At 40.3% G+C, this 21,230-nt stretch overlaps 1 protein-coding gene across 1 annotated transcript in view; it reads left to right on the top strand.

Annotated features, from left to right (window-relative positions):
* The first annotated feature begins 379 nt into the window (after window positions 1-379).
* The window catches only part of ROCK1 (Rho associated coiled-coil containing protein kinase 1), an 86,257-nt gene continuing 65,406 nt past the window's right edge, over window positions 380-21,230 (top strand). The window contains exons 1-2 of the mRNA XM_069004573.1: window positions 380-1,068; window positions 1,353-1,468. Of these exons, the coding sequence (XP_068860674.1) occupies window positions 1,376-1,468 (93 nt within the window). The 5' untranslated portion in view covers window positions 380-1,068; window positions 1,353-1,375. The remainder of the gene's footprint in view (window positions 1,069-1,352; window positions 1,469-21,230) is intronic.

Raw genomic sequence — 21,230 nt, 5'->3', positions numbered from 1 at the left:
CCTTAAGCTGCGCCAGAGGAGGTTTAGGTTGGACATTAGGAAGAGTTTCTTCACAGAAGGGGTGATTAGACACTGAAATGGGCCGCCCAGGGAGGTGGTGGAGTCACGGTCTCTGGAGGTGTTTAAGGAAAGACTGGATGTGGCACTCAGTGCCCTGATCTAGTTGACGTAGTGGTGTTCGGTCACAGGTTGGCCTGGATGGTCTCAGAGGTCTTTTCCAACCTAATGGATTCTGTGACTGTTTCTGCGATCCCTTCCCAGGCGCGCACCTCCTGCGACCGCCTCATGCGCGCGCCCCCGCCTCCTTCTCCGCGCGCGCACCTCCTGCCGCCGTCCCGTCCCGTCCCGTCCCCGCCCGCACCGGAGCCGTTCCCCCGCGCATGCGCCCCGCGCCCCGTCCCGACTGTTCAAACAGGAAGGCGGACATGTTAGCTCTCGCAGGTTCCCTCGCAGCTGCCGGACCTCGCGCTCTCTCCTCCCCTTAAGCCGCCTCCTTCCCTCCTCCCCTCTCACGCCGCACCCTCGGGTCGGTCCTGAAGCGGTCCGGGCTGCCGTCCTGTCCCTGAGGCGGAGGGGGGGCTGAACCGGCGTTGGCAGCGGCGGGAGGCAGGGAGGAGGAGAGAGGAAGAAAGATGATGCTGCTGCGGCCGCTCTGCCGGTGAGGTGACTCGTCCGCCGCCCGTGGGGGTACTCGCTCGGTGCCTTCCTCGCCCCGTGCCCACGGACGGACCGACCCCACGGCGCTGAGACACGCCGTCGAGAGGATTCCTCTAAGTTTTATTTTTCCATCCATTTTTGCCTTGTTGGTGTGCCTGCAGGCTTTTGTCTTTTTTCTTTTTCTTTCCTTTTTTTTTTTTTTTCCTCTTCTGTTGTTTCTTCTGGTTCACCGGAAAGAAAGCCGCGCTCCGGAACCTGGCACCGACCCGCCGGCGCTGCAGCAGCAGGACGAGAAGGAGGGACCGCTACGCTGGATCCCAGGACGGCTTCCCCGGCTGGGAAAATGGGAATGCTGAGACGGTGGGGCCCGAGCAGAGGAGGGAGGGAGAGGAAACCTGCTGCTGCGGAGCTGTGAGCATCCCGGGAAGCTGCGAGCGGGCCTGGAGGAGCGGGGGGAGAAGCAGCCTCGTTCCCCGCCTGCTGCGGGCTCCCCTTGGATTCTCTGCCCTCTTGACGGGGACTTGCCCCAGAGACTTCTGTGATTGAAGGGATCTCGCAGGAGGCGCTTCCTCAGCCCAGTCCAGGCTGCGTGGTTTCTCTTTTGTGGTCGCCTGTTCCTGGTTTGGTTTTTTTTTTTTTTTACACTTTTTCTTTTTTTTTTTTTTTTTTTTGACCTTACTTTGCTCTGGAATAAGGGAAGCTTTTTATCTCCGGAAACATGTCGACAGGAGAAAGTTTTGAGTCTCGGTTTGAGAAAATCGACGTGACTTTGAAGGACCCCAAATCCGAAGTGAACGTGGACTGTTTGCTGGTGAGTAGGGAGCGCCGATGGGCCCCCGGTCACGTCTCCCCGAATTCCTTACCCTGTGGGACCGAATCTCGCACTCCTAGCTGAGTCACCGCCCTGCTCAGCTCCGCACTGGTGTTTTGTTTACTCAGCTCTGGGCTGAGGGTGCGTGAATGTGTCTGTGTGCCGGGAGAGCGGCTCATGCCAAGGAGGCGCCTGCCCAGCCCTGCCTCACACTTGTCATCTCTCGCTTCGCGCACCGCTCTGTGCCTCGCCGGCTGTCACAGGGGCGGTGGAGCCTTTCCACAAAGGCGGAATTCGTGCGTGCCACTCCGCTGTGTGAGCGCAGGACTCCGATAGCTTTGATACCAATTCTCTCTCCAACAACTTTTTTAAAGACTGAGGTCCTCTTATGCTGTGATTAAGCACTGTGCCTCTGACAGTTGCATACGACACTATTAATAAGCCCTTACAGGTGGGCAGGGGTTTAAATGCATTTTAAATTGGTGGTTGTCTTAGGCCTGGGGTGGAGGGCTGCTCGCTTGTTGTTTCCCTAATTGGTCGTACCTAATCACTGGATCTCACCAGTGCTGTCAGTGTTATAACTGCATCATAGGAAAGCAAACCATAACACTTCCTGATCTGAAACCAACCAGCGTCATATGGTAGCTGATTGACAGAATTGGATGATCTTTTAGTTCTTATTTAGTTCACTTAGTACCTCAGTAAAGTGCATGCCAAATCCAACCAATTTGTTTGGGATGCGGCTGGGTCCTTAAATATGCCTAGAGATGTCCTTAAATAGTACCAAAGTATAATTTTTGCTTTCATACTGAAGTAGAGGGCTTATTTTCTTTGGAGCAAGTGATAGAAGTTCTTTAGTGTATTTTTTTCCCCTGGCTTTCTGTTGTCAGAGGAACAAATAAATTGAATTTGTTCCTTGTATGAACTCTGACATTTGGATTTGGAAGGGAAGGGAGGTGTGGGGGTGGAGATAGCTCTTAATAGTCATTCTTCATTTTCTGCTGCATGGCTTTTGGCAGAAAGCTTGTTTGAGCATAGGGCAGTGGAGAGATTAAAAGAGTAATGCAAGAATCTGTACAAGTTCAAAATATTGTTTATTCTCTTTAGTTTATTACTGGTTTGTGAGCTTCTGAAGTGTTGGCAGGTCAAACCTACATCCCTAGATAAAAGCAGAGCCTTGTGGACGCTGCTGTCACAAAGGAAAATAGCACTGCACCTTCTAGTTAACTTGCTTCTCTTGATCTGCTTTACATATCTGTCATTTTAGAACCAAAGCTAATGAGGAGACTCTGGTTCTTAGTATGTCAGTTTTGGTAAGTCGAGACTAATCAGACGTTTTTACATCCAGGTTCTATGGATAGGTGTCAAGAGTATAGAGTCAGCTAAGAGTCCAGAGTTTGTATTAACCACGGCTCAATTTGCTACTACGTGCTGTAGTCATTCTATGGGGACCTTCCTACAGTGATAGGAAGGAATTGGCAGGTATCAGACATGCAGTTGGTAGTATCTTTAACCGTATTCCTTAATCTTATAATCAGTTTAAGGATTTGCCCCATTTCAGTTATCTTAATTGTGATTAGCAGCTAAGCTGTACTCAGTTTGGGAATGAACTTGTTGGGATGCTTCCTGTTATGCTTGTTGAAAGTTTTAGAACATGTGTTTGCATCACAGATGTTCATGTCCTTTACAGAGACAATTTTTTAGGAAATTTCTTTTCAACTATTACCAATTAAAAAAGAAAATGCCGCTTCTGAGGAAATCAGTTGATAGGCTAACTTTGTACATGTTTGGTCAATATATCAGTCTTCCTGCTGGCTGGACTTACACTTTGTTTCACTTGTCTTGGAGTTTTTTCTATGGAAGAGTTTAAGTATCCTAGCACTTTCTAAACAGCATAAGTATTTTACACCAGTTCTTAATGTGATGATTCACACTACAAGCATCATTCTTGGCCCAAAGTACTACTTATAGATCAAATCCATTAAAATCTGTGTGGATATGCTTTTAAGGAAGAAATGCTTAGGTGTAGGTGTAATGGATCTGCATTTAAAATACCTTCTGAAATGAAATCCCCATTCCCCTCCCTGCAAGTCTCAATTAAAGAGGGAAATTTGACAGACTTTAGATGTGGTACACTTAAAAAGAAAATAAAATAATATTTTTCTGATCAGACTGCATACAGTTCTTTTTAATAAGACTTTTAAAACCTAAATTATTTTTTACCTTTGGTTAAGGTTGTGCATTGATGTTCCTTGTAACTGCTTTCACTTTTCCTAAGCAAAGGTGATAGCTAACTGTGTGTGTCTGAGTGGAAATACATGAATAGCTGATACACAGGCACTTCAACATCTGATATTCTATATGTGTAGGTTTAAAATGCTGGGGCTCATTTAGGTTCAGGAAACATTTTTTTGGCTGTATGAAGAAAAGTCTCAGCAATGCTCTTGGCTTCTCTTAGGATGGTTTTATCCTCTAACTTTGCTTCATTTTTCTTCTATTCCTATGTTTCTTCCCCATCAGTTTGTACCCCTTGTAGACTAACAGGCAAGACATGGAATAACCTTTAAATCAGCTTTGTAGCCATTTTGGGTTTTGTAAATGTCATAAGCCGTGTTCTGTATGCTAGAAGGGTTCTAAATTTATATGTGAAGTAGTATGAGAACTCTAAGAAAGGAAGATGGGGGTGGGGGCTGATACAAAGGAAGATGTATTACCGTTTCAGGAAGGTGTAGGAGAAGAGTGCTGACAACAGAGCAGAACAGGCGGAAAAGGCACACCAAGGGCCTTACAACTTCAATTTACATGCTACAGGAAGGAAATTCATAAAGCTGAGGTGCAGGAGAGAGGTGTGTTTATTTTTCATGTTTTCTCTTATGCAACTGTAATAAAAACAGAGTAAGAAAATGAATTTTAAGTTGCAATTCTCTGCAACTAAATTTGTTTCTTTGGGTCTTCCATGCGCTTGATTTAGTACAAGGTAGGGGAATCATAGATAAACTGTCTTTTTTTTGATGAGGCATGAGGAGGCCCAAGCCTGAGTTAAATGAAGGCAGTGTGTCACAGCATCATGTAGTGCATTTCCTCAAAGTATTTTGTACTAGGACTCCTGCAGTCCCCAAAAGATCTAATAATGCTGTGAAGGCTGTGTTAGAGAGGTGGTTGCACTCTAGGGTGGGCAGTGGTCAGATCCTGGTGAATTCCATAGGGGTGCTGAGTAGGCCCAAAGGCAGTGTAAGTAACTAACTATTAACTTGAGCTAAGTGACTCATTTATGAGCTTAAACACTGAAAAGCAGTATTCAGTGAGCATCATTCTACAGCAATTTTTGGAATGAATCCATGTTTTAATAAATTCTTGGGGTTTATGGGCTTCCAGTTTTTGGGGAGTGGGGAGTTAAAGGGCATAGTAAGTGAGTAAATGTGGGACATTATGACCTGAAATTGCCTATGCTTTTGATTCTAAAATAACAAGTAACTTTTAATGAAAATATATTTTGGTGCTCTCTCTGTTCAGGTAAGAACTCAGGAAGTGTTTTCATGGTTTATATAGGCACTTGGGTTATTATATACATTCTCTTTTTATATATATATATATATATATATATAAAAAGCAATATAATTTTATAATTATTCAGCTACTTAGTCAATTACTTCCATAGCTGATTTAAAAAACTTCACAGTTCTGGTGATCTTAATCTTCAAAGATGTCAAATGTTTCAGTTGTTGAGCAGTTTGTCTTCAAATTAACAGTAGTAAACACTGCATATCACAAACTTGTTTTATCTACTCTCAAGAGGTTTCCATTTTTGTTGCACCAAAAATACATAACTACAGAGCTTGATTCACCTGTTTCTCCTAGGCCTGTTTCATCAGCTAGATTAATTCATGTTCATCTGTCTTGCATAGGAAAAGGTGAGATGATCCCCTCATCTTTGGGATTTGGAGTTCTACATATATATGTCTGTTAGTAGGCATATTTCCCTTCTACTAAATGTGTTAGAAAGCACTTCTGAAGACCTTGTGATTAGGGATTTGGATAATAAATTTTTAAAAAGCAATAAATAAAAAGTATATGACTGAAAGTACCTTTACTTTGGAGGTGTCTATCCAAATAACTGTTGAAAACACCTTGACTGAAACCACACTAACTCTGCTCTTAAAGTCTGGGTGATCAAATACTAGAGAACTTTGGTATCTGAGAAGCTTCCTTGATTGCTAATGAAGCTTTTTGTATGCAGAAGAAGCAGAACTTCATGAACATTTGCAGATTGTCAGCTTCAGAATTCTGTAAGTTGTCTGAAGATAGTTCAAAGTAAGGGAAAGCGTTGACTGGCAAAATCTCCTTGGACATGTTTCTACCATTCTTTAGATCCAAGTGGAAGGTCCTGCAGTTGTCTTGGGGCAGTCACCAGAATCACTACAGACTGGGTGTTGAATGGTTTGACAGCAACCCTGTGGAGAAAGACCTGGGGATTTTATCTGAATTTCTGGCTCTTCTGTTAGAGAGTGACCTTTTTGGCAGGGCGTGTTAATGTCAGGACGAGGGCTTTAAACTGAAAGAGGATAGATTTAGATTGGACATGAGGAAGAAGTTTTTTACTGGGAGGGTGGTGAGGCAGTGGAACAGATTGCCTAGAGAAGTCATGGATATTCCATCCCTGGAAGTGTTCAAGGCCAGATTGGATGGGGCTTTGAGCAACCTGGTTTAGTGGAAGGTGTCCTTACCCATGACAGGGGGGTTGGTACTAGATGATATTTAAGGGTCCCTTCCAACCCAACCATTCTGTGATTTGGTAGTTAGATTCAAAATAAGACTTCTGGCTGACCTAGAAATGCAATTCCAGGTCTTCAAGTTAGCATATCTGAACTTCAGATGCAAAAATAATGAATGTTAATTTTTAATGTTAATTGTTGATGTCAATTAACAATAACATTATGTTATTTAATGTTAAAATTATCTTCTCATTATGTTATTTAACATTAATGTTAATGTTAATATTCTCATCACTATGGATATGAAATACAAAGATTGATGTTAAATTAATGATAAAAATATATATCTTGATACGTTAGTCAAAAGTAACAACAACAAAGATGCAACTCTAAGTTGGCTTTGAGAATACAGTAACTTGATGGGTTCTTCTTTCAGGTTGCATCTCCTAAGAATTTTTTAATATTACATTAGCCTTTAGAAAGTTAACAGTAGAGATGTGGAACTGTCAAAATGTTAGCTTTTGTTTCATGGTGTATGGTAGGTTTTACAGAGGAATTAATAGTTAACTTAGCCAATTTTTCTGCTTATAAAACTAGAGGCTGTGTAGGAATGTAATTATTTATTTTTCCTATAAAAAGTTTTAGTGCGGAATGATAATAGAAAGTTGATGTTAAGACACATTTCAACAAGAGGAATAAAAGCTATAAATGCTCTTACAAAGTAAAAATATTTGTAAACAATGTCCTTTTCCCTGGCAACTACAGAGTGGTTTTTTTGTTGCTTGAGGGAAGGAAGAGGGAAACACCTGGAAATTGTTTGTTGGACAAACTGAAAATCAACCTGTTGGTCTGTAAATCTTTGACTTTGAGGATAATGATAGCTTCAGGAGCCACTCATTGAGAGCTTAATAAATACTGAGAAGCCCTGTGAGCAGATGATGTTGGTAGCCTCACAGTTGCTGTTAGCAGAATTCCCTGGGTCATACTTTAGTTCTACATAAAAATAAAAAGCTTTTTTAGGTCTCTTACCAAAGAACACTGAGATGTTTGTCTTAATACAGGATGTTTATCTTGAATTTAATAGATCCCAAACCATGTAATTAAAAATCTTTTTTTGGTGGATGTTGCTTGATTTTATTTATCAAAATTCCTTTGTCATCAAGAAATGGCAGTTCCAAATGGAAATACTGAAAAACTGAACTTATTTCTCTGAGAACAAAATTGGAGAATGGTTGAAAAGTTTCCTGTCTTTGCCTTAATTTGTCCAGTCATTCCAGCAGCAATAAAGCCAGAAGGATGATGAGACAATATTGGTAAAACTGCAGCACTATGCAAGCAACACCCAGTTATAGCTCAGTTAAAGCACGTGCAGATAACACCATCTTTTAGCTTCCTCAGCAGTCTGCTGAAATAAACTCTCAAATTAATGCCAAGGTACACAGCATGGACAGCAAACAGGAGGAGCAGGAAGCCACTTGCAGCAGGAAAACTGTGATGCTGGAACATTGGCCTTGGAACAGGCTGCCTGGGGTGGTGATGGAGTCCCCATCCCTGGAGGGACAGTGTAGTTGTGGCACATGGGGACACAGTTTAGTGATTGTCCTTGGCAGTGCTGGGGGCTTTTCTGACCTAACTGATTCTATGAACAGTGATTGAACAAGAGATGGAGCTGGATCTTTGAGAAGAAGAAAAGTGGTTTGGAGCTTCTCTTGTCCATGGTGTTTTGCTGTGCTGAGATGATTGGATTGCCTCTGCTGAAGTCTCCAGTCAGCAGGGTAGAGATGTCTCTGTAGTGTGCTGAGCAGCAGCAGGGTATGAAGTGCTGTGATGTGATGCCTCTTCAGTTACAGCTGTCTGGAGACTGTCTAGGCAAGCAGGGGCTGCTTGGCTGGGTTGGCTGCCCATGTTGCTAAGGGAGAATCGGCACAGATCAGCACCAGCTTCTGACTGGAGCACGGGTCAAAGTCTATTCTGATACTCAAAATCTAGTAAAGGATTGGCTTTCACTAACTGAAAGGTTGCCACTCCCTGTCAATATTTATACAGTAAAAACTGTCATGGGGACAGTATGTAAGATCTCTTTATTAGTAAGTCCTAATTGAAATGCAACTGCAGATTTCTTTATTTTAGGTTCTCGTATGTTTCTTATATGCATTCATTTTCCTGTTTCTTTTATAGAGTTCAGAAATATCTGGAGGTTTTCTTGGTTTTTGTCAGTTGCATGGTCTGAGATGATGCAAAGACCTAATGCTTGGAAACCTCTGTAGGAAACACTGCACACACTAAGGGTTTATTTTGGACTCTAGATTGAAACTATCTAAAAGTGTTTCTATCTTGTGTGTGTCTGGGCTGCAGAGCTTATAATTGAACTGGAAACACAAGTGGAACATGTCCTTGTTTTTTCTTACAGATCTTCATGAGTGATAATATTCACTTAGGAAAAATCCTCGAATTCTAATAGTTATGTAAATATCGACTAATGTCTTTATATTTTTTCTCTTAAAAGCAGCATAGTACTCAGTGCTACATTATATTCAGATGTATTAAATGCCATGAAGGTATGAATAAATTTGGAGGAAAACTTGATGTGAGACATCTATGTAGAAAATGCATTAATAGAAGGTGGCTGTTTTCCTATGTAGTCACTGACTGCTATGAAAATACTGTTTCTGTGGAGGCTGAGCTTAATTTTTAGCGAATAAATACTGGCCAAAAAAACCCCTGACTACATAAAAGTAAGTATGTCATCTGGAATGTGCTTTTTGAAGAAGAGGAAGCCAGAAGCTTCTCTTGACATCTGGAGATTTCAGCTAGGAAATTTTTTTCCTGTTTTGTGGTTGGAGAAGTTACATTTTCAGCAGATGGTTAGTAAAACTTGTATTATAGCCATAGTGGTTATTTCCAGTGGGAAAGTGTGAAGGAATGATGGTTGGGGCATTCATCTCAAACTGGCTACTGTTTGATCATTTATTTCTTTAGTCTAAATCAGTTGCTTTGGATGATGATTTGGAAGTCTGCCTTCTTAATGTTTAATACCATGTGCACAAGGAAAGTAGTATTTTATTGAGTATAAATGGTTGTTTTTTTACAGAATTATTGAGGCTGAAAGGAACCTCTGGAGGTCCCTCATCCCCCTGCTGTGATAGAGTGGCCTAGATCAGGTTGCCCAGGAAGGTCTTTGAGCATCTCAGAGATGGTGAACTCCACAACTTCTCTGGGCAATGTGTAATTTTCCACTTCTCAGAAGAATACTTACTCTGTTGACACTCCATACAGCGGAAAATAAAATTCACCAAAAATAGTAGAGAAGTCATCAGTATTCATTTGGCATTTATTTGCAGAGTTCTGGCCTTCTTGTTCAGTAAACCTATTTCTAGCCCAAATAATTTTTTGAAAGGTATCTGCCACAGAAGACCTGAGGAACTTTCTGTGTGGAGGCATTTGTAGACTCAGATATTTTAAGCATAAAGGTTTGTATCTGAGGAGCCAGTTGCTGTGAATTTATAAGCTCATGTTTAATTTGTGACTGTGGTTGAAACAGATGTAGAATTTTTCTGTTGGAGCTAAAAAGAGAGTGAATGCCTTGCTGTGATGTCCAGTTTGCACTCCATGAGTGCCACTTCAGTTTTTCACGATTATGTAGCCTTGTGTTTTCTGTATCTGTGTACACACATTGTTTTCTTCCTGACAGGCAGTGAGGGAGGCTGGGTAGGACTTCCTTATTGACCTGGAAATGTGAAAGACTTCTTGACAGTGATGGGACAGGGACTTGTCCCTGATAGACAGGTGAAGAGGAGATACTAACTGTGGAGTTTTCAGGCAGAGTCTTCAGAGGAGAGACTTCAACTTCAGACTTTGACTTCAGAGAAGTTGAAGTGTGAAGTGCCAGTACAACAAGCACCATCTTCATAGAGTATGGATGACAGTTCAGCATGGTAATTCCACCACTGACACCTGGGAGCTCATTTGACCACAAGTGTGGATTGATTCTGTTAAGTACTTAAGAGGGGAGGAAACCTCTCCAGCCAGGCGGTAATCCAGTAGGAGTGGATGGGGAAGATTCTTCAGGGAGGAGTGAGGTTGAGGTCAGACAATCAACAAGTTAGTGTTGGTTATACTTGGCTTGTGCTTTTTTGCAGATGCTGTATTTTGCTAATTATACCAGGCAGGGCATGAAGCTGTGGTTGAAAATAGAGGTAATACTGATGCCTCACAATTTTGTATTGTTACTATGCGCTGCTGTCAGTGTTAGAGGTAGAATCATAGAATTCCCTTATTTGTTATGAATCTGCTTATACGAATGTATTTTTATACTAAGCTCTACCTAGAAAGTAGCTTCGACTGTAGGCATGCAAAGAATCCTGTCAGTATTGAGCTGAGAGAATTTATTCTCCCCTTTCAAAGAGGGAAGGTGGTTCTGCTGAACCGTTTGTTAATTGCTCTAATGCATCTTCTGTGGGTAGCTGTCCTCCTCCTTCTACTTAATTTACTACAAAGTTCATTGGCAATTAAACAATTGCCAGCATAACAGTGATACAGTTTTTGGTGGTCTTGGGATCATTCAAACCTGCTGTTACATTCTATATATACATATATATATACTCTTCTGTGGAAATTCAAGGCCAAAAGTGGTGCCAGCCAAATGGTAGACTCGTTAGGAACTGAAGTTTTTGCTCTGCTAATATAGACAACAATCATCATGGCTTTTGAAAGAGGGGCTGTTGTTGCAAACGTTTGTGGAGCTAAGATGGTGACATAAATAGGAAATTGCCCATGAAGACCTGTGAGTGAGTGAAAGCTGAACTATTGATGCGATTGTGTATTTTATTGGGCTGCTTTTTGTTTGAGCAGTGGCTTTGTTGGTTCATTGTTTTGTCTTTTTTTTTTTCAATACATTGAGTTCATAATTGGACATGCCATTAAAGAGCTGGGCTTTCTCTATAGAGAATAAATCAGTAGGCTTCCTGGAAGAGTTTTGTCTTCTGTCTTTTACTAAAATGCCCATGGCTATTTTTAGCCTTTCTTACACCCCACGAACTGTTTTGTGCATATGGATTTTGGAAATAGCATGACCTTAAGGTGTTTGGAGATGGTTTTGACTTGCCGAAATCAGGTGGTCGGAGAAATCATCAGAGCTAGTCACAATGTGGTTCTGAATCAAGCTATGAAGCCTCTTGTTAGGAAAACCATATTTAGGAGAATTCTGTGTTGTTTGTCTAAAGAATAAAGTTGTAATACAAAGAAAGTCTTGTATCACATAACTTGCATGCCCAGAGCTGTTCATTGATTCTGTGTGGTGGATTGGAGTAAGGAAAGGACTAAAAGTCTCTCTTGCTTTAATTCTTGATGAATGTAAGGTCAGAGGAGTCTTTGAAGTGTTTTCCTTTTGTTTCTTTTCTGTCCTCGAATGCCTTCCGGCTTTGATAAGAAAGCTTTTGTCCTTCTGAATGCAATGTATACGTAACACTGTTGTCATCAGTAGTTTGGGCTTGGGATATAAGCAGAGATACCATTCAGAGGTAAAATTGGAGCTGCCTTGGTTCTGGGACTGCAGTGATTGTACACAACTCCTCTGTGACTTTCTGTGCCTTCTGTGTAACTGATTTTGAGTGGCATCAGGGAATAGTCGGGATGGCTTCATTATTCTATTCTTTGGTCATGACAGTCTCCTCTTTGAGCCCCTGGCAAAGAAGGGAGTCAGATTAACTTTCACTTTAATATAAAGAATGGTTTCTATCAGATAAAGAATAGTTTCTATCATAGTTCCAGGTAAGTTCATGGGAAAGAAGGGTCTGAGAACCATGAATTCTAGGAGGGAGAAAAAGGGATTTATTTTTTAAATTTTTTTTTTTTTTGTAATGTACCCTTTCTTATTGCAGTCTGACAAACTCATAGATATGGTCAGGAATAAAAGATTGATTAAAACCATTTATTTGCAGGTTAGGAAGTTTCTTTCAAAGTTTCTGATGCCCTGTGAGTAGAAGCTTAATTTTTCAGTGTAAGGTTCAACCAGAGTAGGCAGCTGAAGGTTTTTTGTTCAAATCTGGCTATCTTGTGAGAGGTTGTCTAGCTCTACCAAAGCAGGACACCTTTTGCTTTTTTTCTTGTGTGTTTCAACATCAGCAGACTTACCTTACAGTGGTGCTTCATTACTCATATTTTGTGGGAGGAAATAACAGTATTCAGCAAGGGTGTATTGTAGAAACAAGTTGAAATCCTAAGGTTTCTGACTGATAATTCCTCTTACAGGCCCTTACATTTAATTTAAGAAAAAGTCTTCTGAGCTGATGGGTTAGCAAAAGTGGAAAAAAAAGAAATGGGGTGATGAGTTTTGTAAGAATTACTTTAAAAAGTATTATGATTTTTACAAAATAAGTTTATTTTTCCAGAAGAGTTGGAATCAACATAACTTCTTTCATAGCAATGGAAAAAGACACAGTCTTTAACAAGTAACTTGCAACTTTGATCTAAAGCTTATGCTTAAGGTTAGGTAATTCTCTGAAGATCTTGCTTCCCTTGAATTTCATCCTGATAAAGAAATGGCCTTCACATATAATGAAGTGCAGCTCACAGAAATAAGCTGGTTTATTGGTTAAGCTTCCTTTTTACATCCGGAAGAAGGTGGAAGCAGTGTTACCCATAAGAGCACAATTAAGTTGGGCAGGATACTTGTGTCGTCATCTCTGCAAAACAGAAGAATCACTTAATTTTTAAATACAGAAACGTGGTGTCTGTTGCCCTGATTTTATGTTTTTCAGTCTTCAGATTATTTGTTTCACTTTTGCAGTAGAAGTAAAACCAGTAAGCAAGTTCTGATATAAAAAGAAGAAGCAATTAATGGGGCAGTTTACAAAAATTATTTTGTCAGTAATGCCAGTCCTGTCAATTTATTAATTGAGTTAATTCTTAAACTTGTGCAGTGGATATTTGCCTACCATAAATTACTTAATTCTTGATGGTTATAGAAAATAACTTTCTCCTTTTGATGTTGAGGTTGGGGAAAGTCAGTCATTCAGTTTAAATGCTTCTTGTTTGAATACCAGTCAAATATCTCTTGAAAAGACAGGAGTTGAAATGAAAATTGGTGTGCCATGTTATCCTCTTGCCTTAGTAAGTAAAATATCAAAAAAAAAGGAAGCATCAGTGCAGTATCCTTGATACCCTGATACATCCTTCTTTACTTTGGAATATTTTTAACATCAGAACACAACAGATTATACTTATGGTGTGGCAGGGATCGGGTGCAAGAACAAAAAAAAAATTGCCCTTTGTGGAGAAGACTTGTCTGTCTGAAAGATATATATATATATATGTATACACACACAGATATGAGGTTTGGAAAACAGGCAGAGAAATTAGTAAGATGATAGATAAAGATGATTTTGGTGTTGGAATTGTTTGTTTTGCCTAATGTGCTGTAAGTTAGGGCTTCCTGATTTCTTCAGCGTTTTTGTGAGTCTGTTTTGAATTTCTGTTTCCTGCATCTAAAATAAGGAAGTACTTCCCCCACCCCTCACAATTTGTGGGTTTGGTGGTGTGGAGGCAAGCTGCTTTTTGTACTTTTAAGGGGTAGGGAAATTTCACTGGTAGTACCATCGGGTATTCAAAAAGCAGACATCAAGCTGCAAGGATGTGTCAAATGTGAATGGCCAACAAAAACCTCCACAGCAAGACTTAAAGTCAAAAGGGAGGCGTGAGTCTGTTTAACATTGCATCTTCATTGGTATGTTACAAACTGCTATTTTAATATAATCCATTGATTTCAAGTTTTTAAGTATTTTCATAGAATCACAGAAGTAAAGAGTTGAAATGGACCCACAAGGATCATCCTGACCTTGCATGTTACAAACCCCAAGAATCACACCTTAGGGCATTGTTGGAATGCTTCTTGGACTCTGTCAGGGTTGGTGCTGTGGCCAGTTCCCTGGGGAGCCTGTTCCAGTGCCCGACCACCCTCTGGGTGAAGAACCTTTTCCCAATATCCAACCTAAACATCCCCTGACACAGCTTCATGCCATTCCCTTGGGTCCTGTCACTGGTCATGAGAGGGAAGAGACCAGTGTTTGCCCCTCCACTTCCCCTCGTGAGGATGTTGCAGGCTACAGTGAGGTCTCCCCTCAGTCTCCTCCAGGCTGAACAAGCCAAGTGATCTCAGCCACTCCTTGTAAAGCTCTTAATCACCCTTGTGGCCCTCTTTTAGACACTCTCTAAAAGCTTTGTATCTTTCTTATATTGTGGCACCCAAAACTGCCCCCAGCACTCAAGGTGAGGCCGCCCCAGTGCAGAGCAGAGTGGGACAATCTCCTCCCTTGCCCGGCTGGTGATGCTGTGCCTGATGCCCCCAGGACAGGGTTGGCCCTCCTGGCTGGCAGGGCACTGCTGACTCAGATTCAACTTGCCATCACTCAGGAGCCCCAGGTCCCTTTCCTCAGCACTGCTTTCCAGCCTCCTGTTCCAGTCTGTATGTACTCGGATGGTTGCCCCATCCAAGGTGCAGAATCCAGCACCTGTCTTTGTTAAACTTCACGTGTTTGATGGTTGCCCAGCCCTCAAATGTGTTGATGTCTCTCTGCAGGGTGTCTCTGCCTTCAAGGGAGTCAACAGCTCCTCCCGATTTAGTATCACTGGCAAACTTACTTAGTATTGCTTCCAGTCCTGCATCCAAGTCAGTTATGAAGATGTTGATGAGCACAAGGCCCTGTGGAGGGATAGAGCCCTGCAGAACCCTGCTGGTGACGGGTCGGCAGTCTGATGGCACTGCATTCACTACAATCCTTTGCGCCTGACCCGTGAGCCAGATGTTCGCCCATCCCATGGTGTGTTTATCCAGCTGAATGCTGGACATTTGGTCCAGTAGGATTCTGTGGGAGACAGTATTGAAAGCTTTACTGAAATCCCAAAAGATTAGATTAGCTGGCTTCCCTTGATACCTAGGTGGGTTACTTTGTCATAAGGGGGAATTAAGTTTGTCAAGCAGGACTTTCCCCTCAGGAACCCATACTGATTGTGACTGATGACTACATTGTCCTTCAGGTGTTTTTCAATACCTCCCTAAATAATCTTTTCTATACTAGTCATGGAAGTGACACTGACAGGCCTGTAGTTTCCAGGGTTGTCCTTGCCCTTCTTGAAAATTGGGACAGTGTTTACCAGCTTCCAGTCGGCTGGAACCTCTCTAGATTTCCAAAAGTATTCAAAAATCATTGAGAGGGTTATCCTTTTGACTTAGAGTTGTAGTTTTCTTAAGTTCCGGATGTTCCCACAGACAAATAGGGAAAACTGATTTACATGGACATGGGTTTATGACTGCAAAATACTGTTTTTAAGTAAAGAAAATTAATTTATCTGCATGCTAATGCATATTAGTACATGAACCTAAAAATTACTGTGCTTCAATATAATAAGTAAATTTTTACATTACATTAGCTCTTTTAGTAGCATGTTCATAATGTTCATCAGTCTCTTTGCATTGAATGTATGGTAGAGAATTGATTGTATTTCTTAGGGGGAAAACTGTATGCAAAGAGGAGCTTCATGAAACTTGTGCTTTCAATAGAAAAGTGTCACTACTGGCTGTTTGAACTGTGTTGTGCATGTATATGAAGCTGTTAAAATGAAGATTTATGCATTTTAAGTTGCAGTTAACTGCAGTGTCCAATGCTCAGTAGTATAACAGGAGACTGTTCCTGTTTTCCATAGTTTCCAGTAGTGTAATCACTGGAGGAAAGGGGGAACATCACTAAAATGTTCCATTGACCTAAGCAGTTTGAGGGTTGTAATAAATAAAGTTAGTTCTCTGAAATAATTCTCCTTCTTGTTAGCCTTACATACTGATTAGGTAGTGGGTTTGTACCTTAATGAATTCATATGCGACTACTGCTTGCTTTGTAAGTCTGAAGGTGTGCTTAACAGATTTCCAGGAAAGCCTTTCTGTGAAAAGCTTCATTAATCACTTGAGAGCATAATTAAATAAGTGAATTGGCTAAAAAGAAAAAAAATTATGCTCAGTACATTCACAGACTTTTATATACATGTATAGACACTCCATAGTGATGATAAATATGAAATCATGACATTCATTTTCCTTTAAAAAAAAAATTTGCAAATTCAGTTGTGGTACTCTTAAGTTTCAGAAAAATGGATAGGAGGTGTTGTTTTCAGTACTGTGCAATTATAATTTTCTGCTCTAAATTTTGTTAGAAAGAAACTCTGATGAGAATATTTCTGTATACTGAGTAGTGACACCAAAATTGCACAAGGAATAATCTACCTAAAGTTTTCTAATAGAGAGTTGAGTTAGAATTAATTTTGGTGAGACATCAAATGTATACTATTTTAAAAATATATCAGATCTTGTGGTGGTCAGTGGGTTTTACTCAGGCTCGCAGCCTGTCACAAGTGAGGTCTTCCATGGGTGGATGCTGGGCCTAATGCTGTCCAACATCTTCCTGCATGACCTGGATAGTGGCATTAAAAGCACCCTGAGCAAATTTGCTGATGACACTGAACTGACTAGTGAGGGGACCCTACAGAAGGGAGATATGTCTTACAGAGAGAGCTGGACAGGCTGGAAGAGTGGGCAAGCAAGAACAGTATGAAGTTTAATAAAGTCAAGTGCAGTGTCTTACATCTGGGCTGACATAACCAAAGAGTTATGTGAGCTTATTGTGCTTCTTATGGCAATCTTTGTATGGGTTAGTGCAGCTAACTCCACTAAATTTACACTAATTTTACAGGCTGGTACAGGCTGGGATGTGTGAGGTTGGGAGCAGCCTCGCTGACCTGGGGGGCCTGTTGGACAACAAGGTGAACACGAGTCAGCAGAGCATGGCTGCAGCAACAAAGGTAAACTAGATCCTGGGCTTCATCCACAGAGGGGCTACTAGGAGAATGGAAGGTGTGATCATTCCACTCAGTGCTGGTGAGGTCACATCTGTAGGGAGGTGTCCAGTTCTTGTTCCTGCAGTCCAAGGAGAGTTCTAAAGGAGGGTCACAAAGGTAATCAAAGGGCTGGAGAACTTGCCTTGTGAGGGAAAAGTGAAGGTGTTTCCCTGGAGAAGGTGTGGGGGAGACCTCATCACAATGTCCCAGAACTAAAAGGACAGCTACAAGGAAGATGATAGAGATCTTTTCAGGAGGAGAAAACAAGGGCCAACATGTACAAGTTGCATTGGGAGAGATTTATATAAGAAAGAAATTTTTTGCTGTGACAGTAGTCAGTCACTGGAGCAATTTCCCCAAGGATGTGGTAGAGTTCCCATCGGTGGTCGTTTTCAAGACTCAGCAGGGTGCTAGGCAATCTCATCAAGGCTCCCTTTTGCATGAACAGTTGGACCAGGTGAACTTTTGAGGTACCACCAGATCTACACTGTTCTATGATTCTCCTTCTTCGGAGAAGACACCTCTACAGTATTTCACAGGTTGGTCTCCCCTTTGCCTTTCCCTAGCTTTGTTTCAGAGCCTCAGTGAAGCTCTTAAATCAGTGCAATGTGTTTGCAGCAGTGCTAATTAAGCACAAAGTAATGATATGTGCAATATGTACAAATTGTTTCCTCAGCTGTAGCTATCGAGGTCCCATTTTCTGAATGACACTCTACAGGATATGGTATCTGTGCTGAGCAGCATGATGTTAATTTCTCTTTTAACAGCAGATCTGCTCTGATGAGAGCGAAAGAGACTTTAAGAGAAAAACCTTTAAAGCCAGCGGCCTGAAGACACAGAAGGAACTCAACCACAGAATGCATGCATGACAAATCTAGTTTCTAAGTGGACAAAAATATAAACCGTTGTTATTTTCTTAAATATTTTTCACTATCAATGGCAACTTCAATAGCAATAGTATCTGAATTTAAAAAAGCAACAGGAAAAGCACCTCCCACAGAGTTAATTTTTGTTAATACTCCAGAAGTTAAGATGAACTCTATCTGGAAGGAGGAAAAATATATTCTGAGGGTTTAAACCAACAAATGCAAATTATCCATTTAGATTGGAAAGATACCTCTGCTAAGCTAAGAGAAGCTTGCAAAATGATCAGGAGCTAGTAGGATTTTTGTCTTACAATGGTTTCAGGTGAGAAGTTTCTTGATTAGTATAAAACTCTCCAAATTAAGAATTAGCATAGAATGAAGCTTTCAGTAAATAGAATGTAGTTCTTGTGAGTATGGAAGTAATATAGGTAGTTTGGATATGAAAGATTGTTACCATATACAGTCAGATATAGTCAAACAACATTTAACTTTTACTACATGAAGAGATACAGTTTATTTGAGCATAAAATCAGGGCTTCAAGTATGCTTTCAAAAAATAACAGAAGTAGTTGGTTGAATCTGTATTTCTGATAAAGCCCTAAGGATTATAAAGAAAAAAAATAGCTTAAACTATGCTCTAATTTCAAGTGTATTTTATTTCTCAGCAGATTATTATTCTGTAATAAAACTTAGAAGTGTCGGGGATTCGTTTTGGAATTCCACTTCTACAATGAGCCTGGTATTGGAGGGATCTGTAGCAAGAATCCTCAGGCCAGTCCATCAAGGGTGAGGCCACAGTCTGTCTGCAACAGCCTCGTCTCTGTTTTGTGAGCCAGCGTCTATTACAGCTGCTGCCCTCATGCTACATTCAGTAGCTGTCGTAGTTGGATATGGGCCTTCTAGAATTTACCTCCCTTTTATGTTTTGGGTTGTGGGGCAGGAGGACAGCTACCACGGTTCATAGCAGAAGGTGTATTAGATGAAATAAGAATGCCTTGGAAGAACTCGGTGGAAAGAGCAAATCAAATTCCAGCTATTGCTTACAGTGTTTCCCAGTTGCAGTTATGTGAGGCCATTGGCATTCCCCACTCACTTTTGAAGAAACGAGATGCTCCAGCGAAACAGGTAAATTCAATCACTGTCACTGTGGTGTGGCAAGGAAAAGAGGTTAAATCAGGATGTCTTTTAGTTACTCCTTTACCATCAGAATTCTTGTTATGTTTCTGCTGGTTCAGAATAGTTCAGTGTGTTGGTAGTTATTCTTGACAGAAGACCTAAGCCACATTGGCCTTTTAAGACACTCAAAGGTATGTTTCTCTCTTCTTGCAGAAAATAGCATATTTATTTGAGGATTGATAAGGAATATTATCCTAATCTGTTTTTGTAGTTTTTAAGTTCATACTGCTGGTAATTAAATTTTTTTTTAAATTTGGTAATGAAAAGTCAAAATACGTTTCTTGCCATGCTCATGATATTGAACAGCGTTTGGACACTGAACAAGTCAGGCTTTAGGATATTCAGAAGATTTTCTGCTGTTAAGATTAACTTCTATATAGAAATAGTATGTAAGAATTCACAACTACTCCACTCATCTTTTTTTCTGAATTTTCTTGCTCTTGTCTTCTGAACAACCATGAACTTTTATACTGGTTTTCAGCAGGAATAGCTTTTGTATTCATAGACTGGTTTTCTGCTGTGTTCTTAATTCTTTACAGGAACTTGTACAAAAAGAGGTATTATCTCTACCTGTGCTCTTATTTATAAAATTTGGCTTTTAACTGAATCTATTAAATTGGACTAAGTGTCATCTTCAGAGAATAAGCAGATTAAGAGTTTTTTTAATGAGGTGAGGTTAAATAAATTGGAAATTTGTCGTGTCATAGTTTGATAGGTTAAGGGACAAAATTACAAGAAACGACCAGTTCTCATATGTGTCCTTTAACTCTAAATTGGAAAGAAAGAAAGAGCTCTAAACACTTGAGTGTGACATGATCTTAGAGTTGTTGTACAGCGGTTCAGAAAAGAGGAAATTCAGTTCTTTTCTGTTTGCTACAAGTTATACAATGTGTTATCTTGACTGAAACAAGTAAGGGGGATTTTGAATGTGCTTTACATGACAGATTAAATGCTGCATTGCTTATCTTCTCTGAAGAGTGCCTTAAGCACATAGAGCTTTGCATCATGAACTACTTGTAATTTTACAAATGCAAAAGAGTTTGTGTCTCTGTTGAAGTTTTTGGTACTTTTGTTTCTCTTGCCAAGCAGTTTGTAAAATGTGACTGTGAATGAAAGTGGTAGGTTACTTTTTTATTATTATTATTTAAAATGTTTGGTTATTTGGGATATGTAAATCTGTGTATAGAGGGTGTATACACACGCATACTTCCTGGTGTTAAACCTTTCCTAATGTCAGATGGTTGGGTTTTTCCTTTTCTAAGTCAAATTCTTTATCTGTAGTTCAGAATTTAGTTAAATTTAATGATCGTTTACTTCAATGCCAGTGCATTTTGTTTGAATACCATCAAATATATAACTGCCTTCTTCATTTCCTCTTGAAGTCTCTGAGGCTAGGTATGGTCATTTATAAAGGGACCATGGTTGGTTGCAAGTATCTGTTTCAAAAATGACTGTTTCTGTCCATGTTTTATGTAGTTCTTGAGAAATTGTCTTTGTGGTCCAGCTGACTTTTGGAAAGTGAAGTGTAGGATGTCTGACAAAAGTGTGACTCTAAATTCTTGAACTGATACTGCTGCTCTTTAATTACATTCCAGAATATCTCATGTTGATATTTTGTAGTATTTAGAGATTGGAAACCTGCTTTCCTCAGTGTTTTACAAACATAGAATTTATATGAATGGGAAGTAGCAGTATTGCCTGACTTCACTTGACGTGGCTTTTGAACGACTTGGTTTTTTATATTTTTATACACATGTGCAATGTATCTCTAGTCTCTTAGTTCATGTAGATTTCCAAGAAAGTAGTGGTTTTATTTAATGACTTTTTGTTCAATTAGGTACTGGAAAAATGCTTTCATAAAGCAAATGCTGGGATAAAAATCATATAGAAGTTGGATGCCGGTAAAAAGTAGCCTTTCATTCACTTTTGGTTTATTTTGTAGAAAACATGTTTTCATCAGTTTTGCTTTCTGCTTAATGACAAACTAAATGACAGCTACTCAAAATGGTCTGTGGGACAGAGGAACAGAAAATGTCATGTTAGTGTGCTCTGATTTGTCTCATGACAGGCTTTTATGGTGTGACAAAAATATTGCCTGCCCTCATCCCCTGTAGAGATTAAGTTAAT

Source organism: Aphelocoma coerulescens, chromosome 2, assembly GCF_041296385.1.
Source record: "Aphelocoma coerulescens isolate FSJ_1873_10779 chromosome 2, UR_Acoe_1.0, whole genome shotgun sequence".
In the NCBI taxonomy this organism is placed as follows: Eukaryota; Metazoa; Chordata; class Aves; order Passeriformes; family Corvidae; genus Aphelocoma; species Aphelocoma coerulescens.
Note: the sequence above shows the minus strand (reverse complement) of the source record. Positions and strands in the feature narration are given on the sequence as shown.